The sequence below is a fragment of the Pyricularia pennisetigena genome, chromosome 6 (genome assembly GCF_004337985.1).
Source record: "Pyricularia pennisetigena strain Br36 chromosome 6, whole genome shotgun sequence".
Classification (NCBI taxonomy): Eukaryota; Fungi; Ascomycota; class Sordariomycetes; order Magnaporthales; family Pyriculariaceae; genus Pyricularia; species Pyricularia pennisetigena.
The window spans coordinates 1,563,599-1,576,321 of record NC_043744.1 but is presented as its reverse complement, the minus strand read 5'-3'; the positions used below and the strand labels follow the sequence as shown (position 1 = coordinate 1,576,321).

The 12,723-nt window shown below is 47.4% G+C and overlaps 3 protein-coding genes across 3 annotated transcripts; 1 reads left to right on the top strand and 2 right to left on the bottom strand.

Annotated features, from left to right (window-relative positions):
• Window positions 1-3,541: 3,541 nt before the first annotated feature.
• PpBr36_04278 (uncharacterized protein) lies at window positions 3,542-4,262 on the top strand (the record flags this gene model as incomplete). Its single annotated transcript, XM_029891441.1, has 2 exons — window positions 3,542-3,701; window positions 4,243-4,262. The coding sequence occupies 2 exons, from the start codon at window positions 3,542-3,544 to the stop codon at window positions 4,260-4,262; spliced, it is 180 nt and encodes a 59-aa protein (XP_029750165.1).
• A 3,436-nt stretch (window positions 4,263-7,698) lies between these two features.
• PpBr36_04277 (uncharacterized protein) lies at window positions 7,699-8,680 on the bottom strand (the record flags this gene model as incomplete). The annotated part of the gene is made up of 3 exons (XM_029891440.1): window positions 7,699-8,021; window positions 8,098-8,215; window positions 8,315-8,680. 3 exons carry the CDS (start codon window positions 8,678-8,680, stop codon window positions 7,699-7,701), a joined length of 807 nt encoding a protein of 268 aa, XP_029750158.1.
• A 788-nt stretch (window positions 8,681-9,468) lies between these two features.
• Window positions 9,469-10,565, bottom strand: PpBr36_04276 (uncharacterized protein; the record flags this gene model as incomplete). The annotated part of the gene is made up of 2 exons (XM_029891439.1): window positions 9,469-10,186; window positions 10,264-10,565. 2 exons carry the CDS (start codon window positions 10,563-10,565, stop codon window positions 9,469-9,471), a joined length of 1,020 nt encoding a protein of 339 aa, XP_029750159.1.
• Between the last annotated feature and the right edge of the window lie 2,158 nt (window positions 10,566-12,723).

Genomic DNA, 12,723 nt, shown 5'->3' with positions numbered 1-12,723 from the left:
AAATAATGAGATGAATTAAGATATTTAACTTTAACTAAAATAACTGATATTACGATATCCATTCATGGGTTACTAATAAACTGCATTGAATGGAGTACTCAATTCCTTCCATAAATATTTGCCATTGGCGGGTCGTGAAAAGGTTTAATCTATACTTGGCAAATACTGTAAGATAAACTGATTCCCCGCTTAGGTGTTCATCCTGTAGTAGTTCCGCATTTTTGTGTGCTTGATACAAGCTTCCGACCGCTATTAAAGACAACAAGAAAAGCATATTAACTAAGGTGTTAATAGACCAAATTTTATTTTTTTGGTAACCAAGAATTTATGAGCCATAGTCATTTAAGCGTCGGTGTTCAAATCAACATAACATTAAAAAAGTACTAAAATCTGGGCAAGAAAACCGCTTTCAATTTTAATTATTATTAGCTACGTGTACAAAAAGGTTTCAGCTTTGAGCCTATTTTACTTTGTCTTACACTTTACGCGCTTGGAACATTTGCCTGTAATCCTTTGCCGTGTTGTAATCAAGGCCCCGTGCTTAGCAATATTGAATAGAAGCATCCTTGCAGCAGGTTGGCACAGATACTAAATACTAGCAGTTTTTCTGCTTTTATTAATTTAAACAGCTGACTGAATAAAATATGTCATGTTATTTGATGCGGAATATTATTCAATAGCTCTCGTCCATATATAAACAGTGTGTTTTTTTTTTTTTTCTTTTTTTTTTTTTTACAAAGAATTCCAATTTGGGATGATTGGCTATCGGTCTGGCAATATCGCTGTTCAACGATCCTAATTTGTTGTGTATTTACAGATAAGATTATCTCCTCCCTCTCATGCCCATATATATCCACCTTTGAAAACAACCAGATCCGGGGTAACTTAGGGTATAGCTGGCTGTCTGCAAGCCTTTATGTAAAGTACAAAGGGACAGGCAACGTTAGGGCTCAGGTTCATCGCGTAAAATTGTGCAAACCGTCTACCAAAGACGGGCTTTGTGGCACCCTACTAAGCGGTTTATGGATGAAGAATAGCCTAGTGAGAACAGGGCATCAAACAATGTCACCAGCTATTTACTCCAGAAGTTTATAAGGGGCAAGGAATGGCAAGCAGGCCATATGTATACGTCGTAGCTACTAACCACTCCACTGAATGACAAAACACGAATCCACAATTTGCAGTGCGGAGGAACAGGGTTATACACCCTAGAGTGCAGCATTCTAGACCAATGATATATAATTACGTTTCGGATAGATTGAAGGTAGCGAAAAGCCTTGGGGCTAATATAAGTTGGGCTCAGCAGGCAGTTTCGTTGCTGATTTACCATGCCCGTATCTTGGGGCGGTAGACACGATGTAACGTAACAATGAGACCGACGCTTATTCCGTAAGTTATAATTTACTGATGTCTGGGGTAAGAGACAGAATATATACAGTGAATTTTAGGGTTTCAAATTTGGGGCTTCACGATCAGCCGGATATGAACCCACCAAACCCAGCTGCCAAGCATCTTGATAGAAGCAACATGCTATGCGTATCTGTCGGATAGCAAAAAAATTTAACAAAGTCTAAACCTCTTCGTCTGACAAGCTCAACCCTCTTGTCTTTAAGTATATGGCGCGCCCAGAATTTCCACTCGATCATATCTTCTCAGCTATACTTAAAATCGTCCAGCCATCACGGGGCAGGCCATCAAGTCTCACAAGCCAGGAAAAAGCACCGCTGGGACCTCGATCAAAGGCATGGCAGTAAAAGCAGGGCCTGATCGGTTTCAGGACCAAACGTTTCAAGGCCCAGAAAAACAGCTCCGCAGAAGCAGGCGATGTAAGAGCAATAACCACGTGACCGCAGTCAATACGAAGTTGATTGATTATCTGCGGTTCATACTTCAGTGCTGGGGCGGCCTCCGAGGTTGCGACGGAGCACCCCAATGTTGCTCCGGAGCACCCCAATGTTGCCCCGGAGCACTCCAATGTTGCTCCTGGCTTTGTGTCTCCCATGGTTGCCTTGATGGGCGACGAGGGTCACCCTGACTCGTTGTTCCCGGCCTCTGATTTGGGACTGAAAGAGATTCGCGCAGGTTCGGTATATCGTAACCAAACTGGCGGAATAAGTCTCGGGTAAATCCAACAAGTTTCCCCTGTCGCCACTGGGCATTTTTGTAATACCATTGTCCCCATGCCGCCCAGTCTATCCCTTGGCTTGCAGGTTGAGGCCTCCGATTGTCATTCGGAGGATTCATCGGGCTAGCGATGACGCCGTACGCAAGAAGTGGAATAATACAGGTTGGAAAACGCATTTTATTAGATTGTTGGGCAAGTTTGGTGACTTCAACGAGACTCTCCTAAATCAAGCATTAGCGAGAGAAAAACCAATGCTGACCTCTAGTTATGCATCTGTGTATTCAATTTATACAAAGTAAAGTCTATCTGTTCTAGCCCTCCTAGTTCCTGGGTCAATGAATACTCAAGACTTGTTTAATCCGTGTCATGTCGTGGCAGATGAGTCAAGCTGCTAAATCTAGAGACTCTATACATAGGCAGCATTGCAACCTACATAGGTGTATCCACCAGTATCTGTCGGCTGAATCAGGTTTCCCATGCTAGAGTTGAAGGCAGGCCAAGGACTTTTCCCAGAAGACCGCCGCTGCAGTCGGAAATGCCGGTGTTTCCTCTTAATTCTCCATTCCCTGTCCCCACCCTTTTCCCTCCCTCACAAACCTGTTTTTCTCATACGGCCTACCCTAGTCGAGTGTCTCATTTGGCAACGAGAGAGTTCTAACGCCACCAGACAACGGTCGCCAAGGCTTGAATGACTTGATGTCGCCGGTTCACGCGGCCATTTTGCCATACATGACATACAATTTCACCCTTTGGAAAACTAATTCAACAAATATTTACTTAACTACCTCTATCCGCACACGGAATCGGCCAGAGTTGGTATACGCCTGATATTGTTAGTATGGCAGTTATAAATTGGCCGTTAATCGACATCTGATGAAGGTGTGGCTAGGAAGTACAAACTGTAGGCAATTTGAACTTTCGGTTTCGAATGTTATTATCTTATTTCGAATTTAATAATATTATCCCATATCTTTACCATTGTAACTCAAACATAAGCCTTCTGTCTAAGGTAAAAAAAAAAATAAAAAAAAAAAAAACCATTAGCCTTATGCTAATCCTCGCTGAAAGTTGCAACCCACTGTGCTGGCAGACCGAATGGCTTGAAAAAGCCCATTATGCAGTATATAGTAAACGTCGTCTGACATGTCTTGTACTCACAAAAGAATATCCTATACTCTTTACCCAATAATTGAATCCCTGAATCGCGGTAAATCTCCTTGAAATAGGACCAAGCCCTAAATATGTGATCCTCTGCCAATTACCATCTTCTTAATGAGCTCTGCTCGAGATGTGCCGTGTGGCCTACGACAAACAGGTGCAACCGGTAAAGAAGCCTTCGATACCATAAGATGCCAGCAAAACGCACCGCGATAAGCGGCAAAAACAAGCACGAGACACCAGGAGCTCTCCACGATCATGCCCTGCTGGAGAATCGCTGCGCTCAACATTCTCCAGGATACCCAAGCCAGACCAACCGCTGGCGACGGTGTCCGCGATGCAATTGTGGACGACTTTCGTTCCGAGGAGGGAAACTTCGTCATCATTTCGCTTGTTCGCATAGTGACGCTGGAAGGAGGTCTATGGGAAATTCAAGCCTAGTATTAAATCGGTACTGTAACAGTGGCAGCACTGAAAGCTGTGCTAGGTGCATATGCTTCATTCAACCCCCTGTTCTTGACCCGGCATAATTCCATACCAGGCGCCATTCATGGGATCACGTGAATAACGAAATCCAAATATGAAAAAAAGGCTTCAGAGAGTTGAGTTTTACTAAAAGTTCATTTCCGAGTCGTAAGTGACACTTTATGGTATTGTGATATTCTAACTAAAAGTTGGTTTGTATCATTCAAACTTTAAATTTGAAGTTTATTCAATATAGCAATAATCAATGGTAGCTATTTTAGTTCTGGCTAGCTCTTTTGTTAATGAAACTAACAAATCGGAACCTAGTTTGCTGATATTAACGTATCCAATAGTTCACATCACTGACATATAAGGTTTTGACACAAAAGCAACATTTCGCGCTATGAACGCTAACTAATTATTGAAATAAAATAACATCCGGTTGTCGTATGAGTTGACTACAGATGTGAGTATGGAAACCCAGCATCAGCTAGCCTGGAAACACGGGTCGTAACTGGCAAAACACAAAGAGTTTGTATTCTTGGTCCACATGGGATAAAATCTATTAAAGGAGACGAAGACGAAGAGAAAGCCGGAACGACCGGCTTCTGTACCCCTGTTCTCGGCCGTAGTCAAGGTTAAAAGCCAGGTGCGGGAATTGCTGTGATTACCTAGTCCAAGAATGGACTGGTTCATCAAAGTTACTAATAGCGCATAGGTTGTGTTATTATATTTATGCTTCATGAATAGATAAGAAAACAAATAAATCTGTACAGATTCGCTATACCAAAGGTATATAAAGCTCTTACCCCCTAGCGTATGATTTTGGTTTTATACTTTTTGCAAGCTCAAGATAACACCTTACTATTTGTCCCGATTAGTTTCTTCTTCTACCTCAAAATCAACGTACCAGCTATTGATTTATTCCATTTTCCACTCACCTTGATACACTTCAACTCTTACCATGCGCTCTTCGGCCTTTGCAATTTATATCGCCACGTTCGCCTTTGCGTCATTCGCTTGGGCAGTCCCATGCCAGGTTGCGTTTCTGCCGGACGACGTGAACCAATCTATTATTGAACAGCATCGGGTATCTGGAAACAAAGAAATTATATTTAACAGGGGGGGTTGGTACGATTTTACTATTTCGGTGAAAACGGATTGTACAGCCAGAAAGATTTCAGGCACTATTCCTAATGGGTATCATGTTCACGTGATTGATGGTTACCCACAACCCGTTAGAGCTGTTTGCAATATATACGACGATAGGGTTGTGTACAACGATAGGGTCGTATACAACGATTAGGGTCGTATACAACGTAAGGGAATTCCACGTGGGAAGATCATATGGATATCAGATCTTTCACATCGCTCGGTGATGTTGTTGGACTTGGAGGGAGTTTGAAGTTTAAGCATCTTTCGACCGTCAACTCGGTCAACTGTCACTACCGGTTAAGAGAGGGCACGTGGGGAAAAAGTTGGTGAAGAGGTCTAATGCGCCGTTTGTGCAACTGCGACAGAAGCGGAAAACTGACTGGAGAAAAAGAAATAGAGAGACAACGCTAGTTTTTAGGATGGTAGTTTATTTTTTGGTCAAGAGGTGCGGGCGGTTGAGTAGGTCCTTTGGCTGGCCAATTTCGGAACTTGCCACAATTTAAATCAACGGAGAAAATTTATGTCGCACCGCCAGAATTGAGCGTATATCTGCAATGAATACATTCGTCGTGACTTATAACACCCTCAAAGTGTAGGTGAATTACAGTGTGTTTGCTCGGGATCACAGAGGGCAGCCGATGTATAATCCACACAGTATATTCCAAGGTCATAATCACATCACGCCTGTCCAGCCCTCGTCAGCAGTAATGACCGAAGCATTTTAGGATGCGCCAGCTCCGGCGAGATGTGAATGATGCACCCGCTTGGGCTCTCGCCTTGGGGAATGCTCCTCACAGCCAGTCTGCAGACCAACATTGGTGCCGTCAAATTGATCGAAACTACGCGTTCTCGGGAATCCCGATCCAGATCCCCAATGGGGACCATATGAGTCCATGATGCCAGCGTTGCTGTTGAGGATGTCGAGCTTGTCAAATCTGGCGGCAATGTTGAACAACTGCTCGACCTTGCCTAAGAAAGCTTAAGCTTTTTAAGGTCCGCCGAGAGGATTATAGCGAGGTAAGATGTTGACGAAGTGGGCTAGATGATGCGGCTTGAATGGATACGGGAAATCCCGATCTCTGAACGGTATTGGTGGCATGCTGGTACAGAACATGTGTGTCGTGTGAGGAGTAAGGCCTGCCCAAATTCTAAAAAGGGAATAGCCCGGCCCGGCCCACCAGCCCACGGGCTTTTGGCGGGAGCCCGTAAAAGCCCACGGGTCTTTTTAACGGGTTAATGGGGGCCCGCGGGCTGGCGGGCTCAGCTCGAGTTGGGTAACCCGCGGGTTTTTATACAGGGGCGAATGAACAAAAAGAAAGAGATAAAAAAAAAATAGTTGTAAAATAAAAACTCAATAAATTTATTCTTTATTTTATATTTTAATTACAAATGTTATTTGAGACCATATTCTAATAGGTAAAATTCCTGACATTAATCCGCAAAATATTTATATTTTTACGGGGTTTGCCACGGGGGCCCGCGGGTTGCCAAAAGAAAAAACCCGCGTTTAATTTTGGGCCGGGCCGGGCCCTCATCAATAATACAACCAACCCACGGGCCGCCCACCCCACCAATTTGGGCCGATGCGGGCCCCCATGGGTGGGTTTTGGCATACCTTGGTGAGGAGTGATTGCTAGGTATAGAAGGAAGGCCTTCGATATAGATTGTCTGAAAAGGGTATTAGAAGTCTTAATATTCCCTCTTTGCACCTCTTCGAAATCCTCGAAAGAAACCTCTCCACCCTGACGCCCTTTTTACGCCAAGGACTTCAGCCAAGGCATCAGGGCATCCGACTTCAAGCACACACACACAAGCCTTGAAGATGTCACTCATCACCATAAAGTCTGTAAATGTCTCCGTATCGTCCTTTCTGCCATCACGGCAGGCGGCGTTCTCTGCTGCCTCGGCCCTTCAATGATCTGACGGCGTCGATGGCCATTGTGCTGCGCTGCACAGTCTTACAATATATCTTGGTGGGCTGGTGGTGGACTTTATATCTTGACCTTTCCTTTCTTTTAAGTTTTGGTCATATGGAGCCGCTTGACCGCGTAGACAGATGCACAGAAGCCGAATGGCCTTTGTGATGGGTTTTACAGACTTGTAGGAAATCAGAACTCAACTACAGACTGCCTTGGTACTGGCAATCGATTCGTCCTCCCCAAGACAATACCCAATACTGCAGTAGTAACGGCCCATTGAAGCTGCCTGTGTCAGCAAAACAGAAAAGAAAAAGGTTACAAGAAGAACAAAAACCCTGGTCCGCGGTGGAATGAAAAGAGTCAAGACAACTACATGGTTATGGTGAACGTAGCCTCTTGGCATACGGGAAGGCAGTCTCTGACATTCAATCCTATCCGTAATTGAGGTGTACCGGTCACTTTCAGCAGTTCAATTTGATGAAAGCGTTGTTCTCATCTCCAAGCTGACGAAGCCTGGTGGAGAGTCCCCATAAATTGCACAAGATAGATTTCAGTGCTGGCATTTTAGTTGATGCGCAGATCATGCTATTTTGGGAACACGACTTGTCTCCAAACACGCCGATTATCTCGTATTTGCGAGCTTCCGTTGTTAAATGCTATTTCAACCACCAAGCATGACCTTGAAGTACTTAATGCTATTCGTATCGCCGCTATGACTGTTGAGTAAGCTCAAGCCCTAGCTTGGCAAACAAATTGGGTCGGCTTCCACTTCCTAGTACCCTGTAATCATTTATGAGTAAAATAACTGTGAGAAAGCTCGGAAAGAAAAAAGCGATGAAATATGTAATTAAATTAAATAATCTACTAAATTTAACGTCACTTGGCTGCAGCTGCTGCAATACCACCAGATGCTGCCAGATTAGGTGCTGCTAGATTAGGTGCTGCCAGATTAGGTGCTCCCATACCAGACGCTAAAGCGTCAGGTGCACCAGTGCCGCGCCATTTCGGGAGCATGCCAGCCTTGGCGGCAATCCATTCCGCGGCCATCTTAGCATCCGTTTGGTAGTTGAGGTGATCCAAGGTCACATGAATGTGGCTGCCGGCGCAAAGCCTGTCGTCGTCATGGCAGATGATTTTCCATTTACCCAAAGTCTCGGTACGAACCGGTTGCAATGCATCGGGATCGCCAAAGGTGAGAACTAAAGAGAAAGTCAAGGGTCAACAAAGAGAGGAACCCTAGAAAAAAACCGTTGAGCGATGGGGGGAGAAACATACTTCCTGTGATCCTGGCAGCAGTGATGGCAGGTAATGCATTCACCACGTTGTGCGCAACCTGCGCTCCTTGGCTGTAGCCAACCACAAAGACTTTGCTGGCGGGACATTTGGTTTGTGCCTTGTGGGTACAGAGAAATCCGCAAATGTTAGCTACATCAACCGACGACGCCTTGACGAACCCAGTGGTTTGTGGAGCACAGGTTCCTCAAACACCTACCAGCTTTACTAATTCCACCATTTTGTCGGTGGCTTTCGGCTGGCCACCCTCAGCGTATCCGAGGAAGCTGGCCTTGTAGTCGACCCCCTGGACGGCTAGCCTGTTCGGGCCGACGATTTTGGCGAGGGCGTCAAAAGTGATAGGACCGACGGACTTGGAGTTGCCAATGTTGCCCGACTGCGTAGTTCCGCGTGCATATATAATTGTTATGGCCCTGCATGGCGTGCCGTCGGTGAGCTGGTTGGACGAGTCGCCGCTGTACAACTTTGCTGGTACAAGCCCCCGTATGAATGAGGTTGCAATTCCGGGTGCCGCCGACACGCTTGTGAAAGCGGAGAGTGTGGCTACGACCCGAACGAGCTGCATTATTATTTTTTCGATCATGAAGTCCACTCGTACTTTCTTTTTTCCTTCTTTCAGTCACAACTACCGGGCGATGGGGGCGAAAAAAGAGTGTGGTGGGATCGCGAAACCCTGACTCTTGGGCTCTTGATTGATTTCGTCGAGAGGATTGCAAGAGCTCTTTATAATTCCATGCTTCCTTGTAGACAAAAAAAAAATAAGCACAGGCGGGCCGCTTTACAAATAAAAGCATTGCTCAAAACCCACAAATTTAAGCCATGATTAGACTACCATAGTACGTTTGTGGGGGCTGACCATTGAAGGCATACCCCCCCTCCCCATGCTTCAGCGGTGGCCGGTAAAGACATGATCGCAATAATTTTTACCGGAATACGGCTTCCACGATTATCAGAAAAAACAAGCTATTCCCCCCGTCCAATCTCAACTTGGGATGGCACATCTCGTGGCATAGACCCCCTGTCTGTTTCGGATTTTCCAAGTGCATTGATTGTTGCTACATTTTACAGCTTAATGACGAGTACTTGTAAAATTGTAGCTGTCAATTTTGAACACAGCTGCGTGGGTTCTCCTTGCGCCAGAACCAAGCGTCTTTCGGCGATTTGAATCGTACCGCAGCTATAAGAGTCAAACCACTCTATTATTAGAGACTTGACAGGTCCCCACAACCCTGTACGCATAAATCGAGAGAATTTTAATTTTGACAGCACTTTGATCATGTTTCTTTCGAATCGGGGGCGGAACTGAATAAGAGCAATCGATGTTTGCTAAAAGCACCCTCGGCTGTCTAGAATCTAAATGACCTTTGCGTTGCAATCCTTGTACTCGCCAAGCTTGAAGAGTGCCTTGGAATTCTCCCTTCCGATCTTCAACCGATCCCTCGTGTTCATCTCGGCATTGTCGAACCAGTCGCAGGCGTCCTCGAACCTCTCAAACGGGTAATCGACCGAGAACAAGATCCGGTCGGCGCTGACCTCGTTCGCGCAAAAGTTGAGCGTCGTGGTGGAAAAGTGGCCCGAGGTCGTGATCCAAAAGTTCTCGTTGAAGTACTCCCTGATGGTCTTCTTGCAGCTCAGACCGAGCGGCTTCTTCCGGTCCTCGAACCAGTGGTTGATGCGCCACATGTCGAACGGTATGTGCTCGCCCAGGTGACCGAGGATGACCTGCGCCTTGGGGTGCCTGTCAAAGACGCCGTTTGTCACCATGCCGAGCGCGTGCAGAGACACGCCCTGCGCGAAGGAGAGGGGCGGGCCGATCAGCCACTGCCGGTCCTTCCAGAGCTTCTCGAACACGACCCCGGTCGGGTTGCGCGGGTGCAGGTACAGCGGCACGTCGAGCTCCACCAGGGTCGACCAGAACACGTCCCAGTCCGGCCCGTCGTAGAAGATGTAGCCCTCGCCGTCGGGGCCGGAGCGCTGCGTGTCGTTGACGAGGGCGCCCTTGAAGCCGTACTTTGTCACGGTGCGGCGGAGCTCGTCGGCAGCTTGTTGAGGGTTGTGCATGGAGAGGGTGCTGGTGGGAGGTTCAGTGTCCGTTTTTTTTTTCTTCTTCTTTGTTTCCTTGCCCGCAAAAAAGGTATAAAAACTCACGCAAACGCCCCAAGCCTGTCGGGGAATGGCTTTATCGCCTCCGCTACATAGTCGTTGACCTCGACAGCGAGCGCCTGGGCTTCCTGGGGGTCGTAGATGTCCTGCACGCCCGGTGCTGTGTAAGACAAGATGGTGTATCCGACCCCGTGCTTGTCGGCAAACTTGAGCCTGATGTCGGTCAAGTCTTGGATCTCCTTGACGTGGGTTTCGGGGTCGGTTGCAAAGAGCCCCGCCCACCACCTCGTTTTTTCCTCCAGTCGAGGTAGCGCAAAGGCTTCTTCGAGGATGACCTTGCCGAGCATTTGTTACTGGTTTCGTGACGCTTGGGAGACGTGGCGGTGTAGTGAGGTGCAACAAGTTCGTCAGGAGCAGGAGAGGATGGCTGTGATTGATGTAACGTGTCAGTTATGTGACGACGGGTTTATGAATGAACCCCTCTTTATTAAGCTCCAAGAAACTTTCATGATCTACCGAGCCCACTTGCCTTGTCAAATGTTTCCGATCTGGCGATGTCTCGGCGGCTATGGGCGGAGCAATGCAGTGAACACCAAGGTAACATGCCGCCGGGCCCAGAGCCGACAATATTCGAAATCCGGGTCTGAGTGTGTGTGTGTTGGCGCGCTGGAGGCAAGGAATTGCCAAGAAAGAGTGCGGGGAAATGCCTTGAAAATGTCATTAATTATGGTTTGTATCCACGATAAAAAGACGAACCTTGAACGGCATTGGGGCAAGACCTGCGAAGGTCATGACGGTGCATCATCCGATCCATGGCACCAGACTGCGGAAGTGCACAATTGTTTCCTGATTCGGAACAATTAATTAGCGGCCGCTTGGGATCAAGCGCGGCCGCCGAGATGGTGGTGAATCCACCTCCAGAACCTTGTTTCCTTCCCCTCTCGCCGTAACTTTTGGACCATCGGGAAAACCGGCTCCGGTGTGAACCCCTCTTGAGTCTCGCCGGGCCCGCCCACGGGACCGGCACGATCACTGCAACAGTAATCAGCCTCTGGCGTAACATAATATTTGCCAACTTCACTTTTGGTATAGCCGGCATTTGTGTCTATGGCCTCTGTTGGATATTGACGCTGGGATCGTCTGCTCCAGGCTGCCTATCATGTGCCTAACCTGTTTGGTTACGCCCTCGGTGGTCTCTCGGGTCTAGTCAACGTGGCCGAACCGTCAGAGAGAGAGAGAGCAGCGTCGCCGGCAGGCTCCCTATATGTATATTCGTTGGAAAACCCTCAAGATTCCGGTCGATCGGGATTTGGCGCCTGCTGCGAACACCTGGACGGACCGACCCGACCAGACCGGATGTGCAATGACAAGACAAATTTTCCCCAGCGCAAGTCGGATAAAGGTCCCAAGAAGAAGGATAGTGCGGCCGGACGAGTGGAAAATGGGTAATGAATACTTGCTACAATTCTCTCCATGAAAAATATGCAGATCCCGGCACTGCTCCGCTGGTGTCCCGACTGTAGGTAAGCAATTATACCAGTATAAGTTTGCTATCCTGTTGATAGACCTTCGTTCTCGTCATAGCCACCAAGCACAGAAACCTGTGTTTGCCACCCGAAGAACGAGTTCGTTGTCAACGTGGTCCAATAACAAATTCGCACAGGATTCTTTGCTCTGCCGCCACCATGAAAGTCGTTTGACTTGGCGACCCTCGGCAAGCTAGTCAAAGGCCATCCTCTCGTGGTATTCGAGCGAGCGCATCGGTCATGGCAGGGACCGGTGAGTAATTCCTATCCCTAGGACGGGCTTGAATTCATTACGTTGCGCTACACCTACCGGCCATGGGGAGGGGGAAGGAGTCGCCGCATTGGTTCTCGAGGATGCGATTGGCAGCCTAAACCCACAAAAGCCAACCTCAAGGGGTTAATATCGCAGGTGAAAGAAACAGGGATCCGGACACGAGAAGTTGTGTCGTCCAGAGAAGGTTGATGAAAGCTGCCATATCAACCGGGGCGGGAAGCCCATGTGTTTCTGGCCCACCGCTTTCATAGAACCAAAAATCCTGCTTCGCGCACAGATCGATATCGCAGCTTCAAGTGTCCCACCAAGGAGCTGCAATCAGTGGTCAAGAATCCCTTCTCCCGCCACTTAAGAGACAAGAAGCTTCGATGAGATGGAAGGCAGACCAAAGCCAACGTCGGGGACTCCGTCCAGCCGTCAAGCCACTGGTTTGTAGACCTCTCTGTGCCATCAATTTATCCCCTTGGATACTTGATAGGACCGAACCTATTGACATTACCCGAATGATTCAACAACCTTAACTTAGGCGGTATAATCACAGTATTTTACCCCGGATTATTGACCCCGCCAGTCCCGAGGGAATGGTTCGGCCGTCTTCAGGGATCACATTGATGAACTCCTGGGCTTGCATCAGAGACTTTAAGGGAAGGTTGGCCAGACTGTGGGATCATCCAATGGAAGCTGTAGCTTGTTTCGTCCCAACAG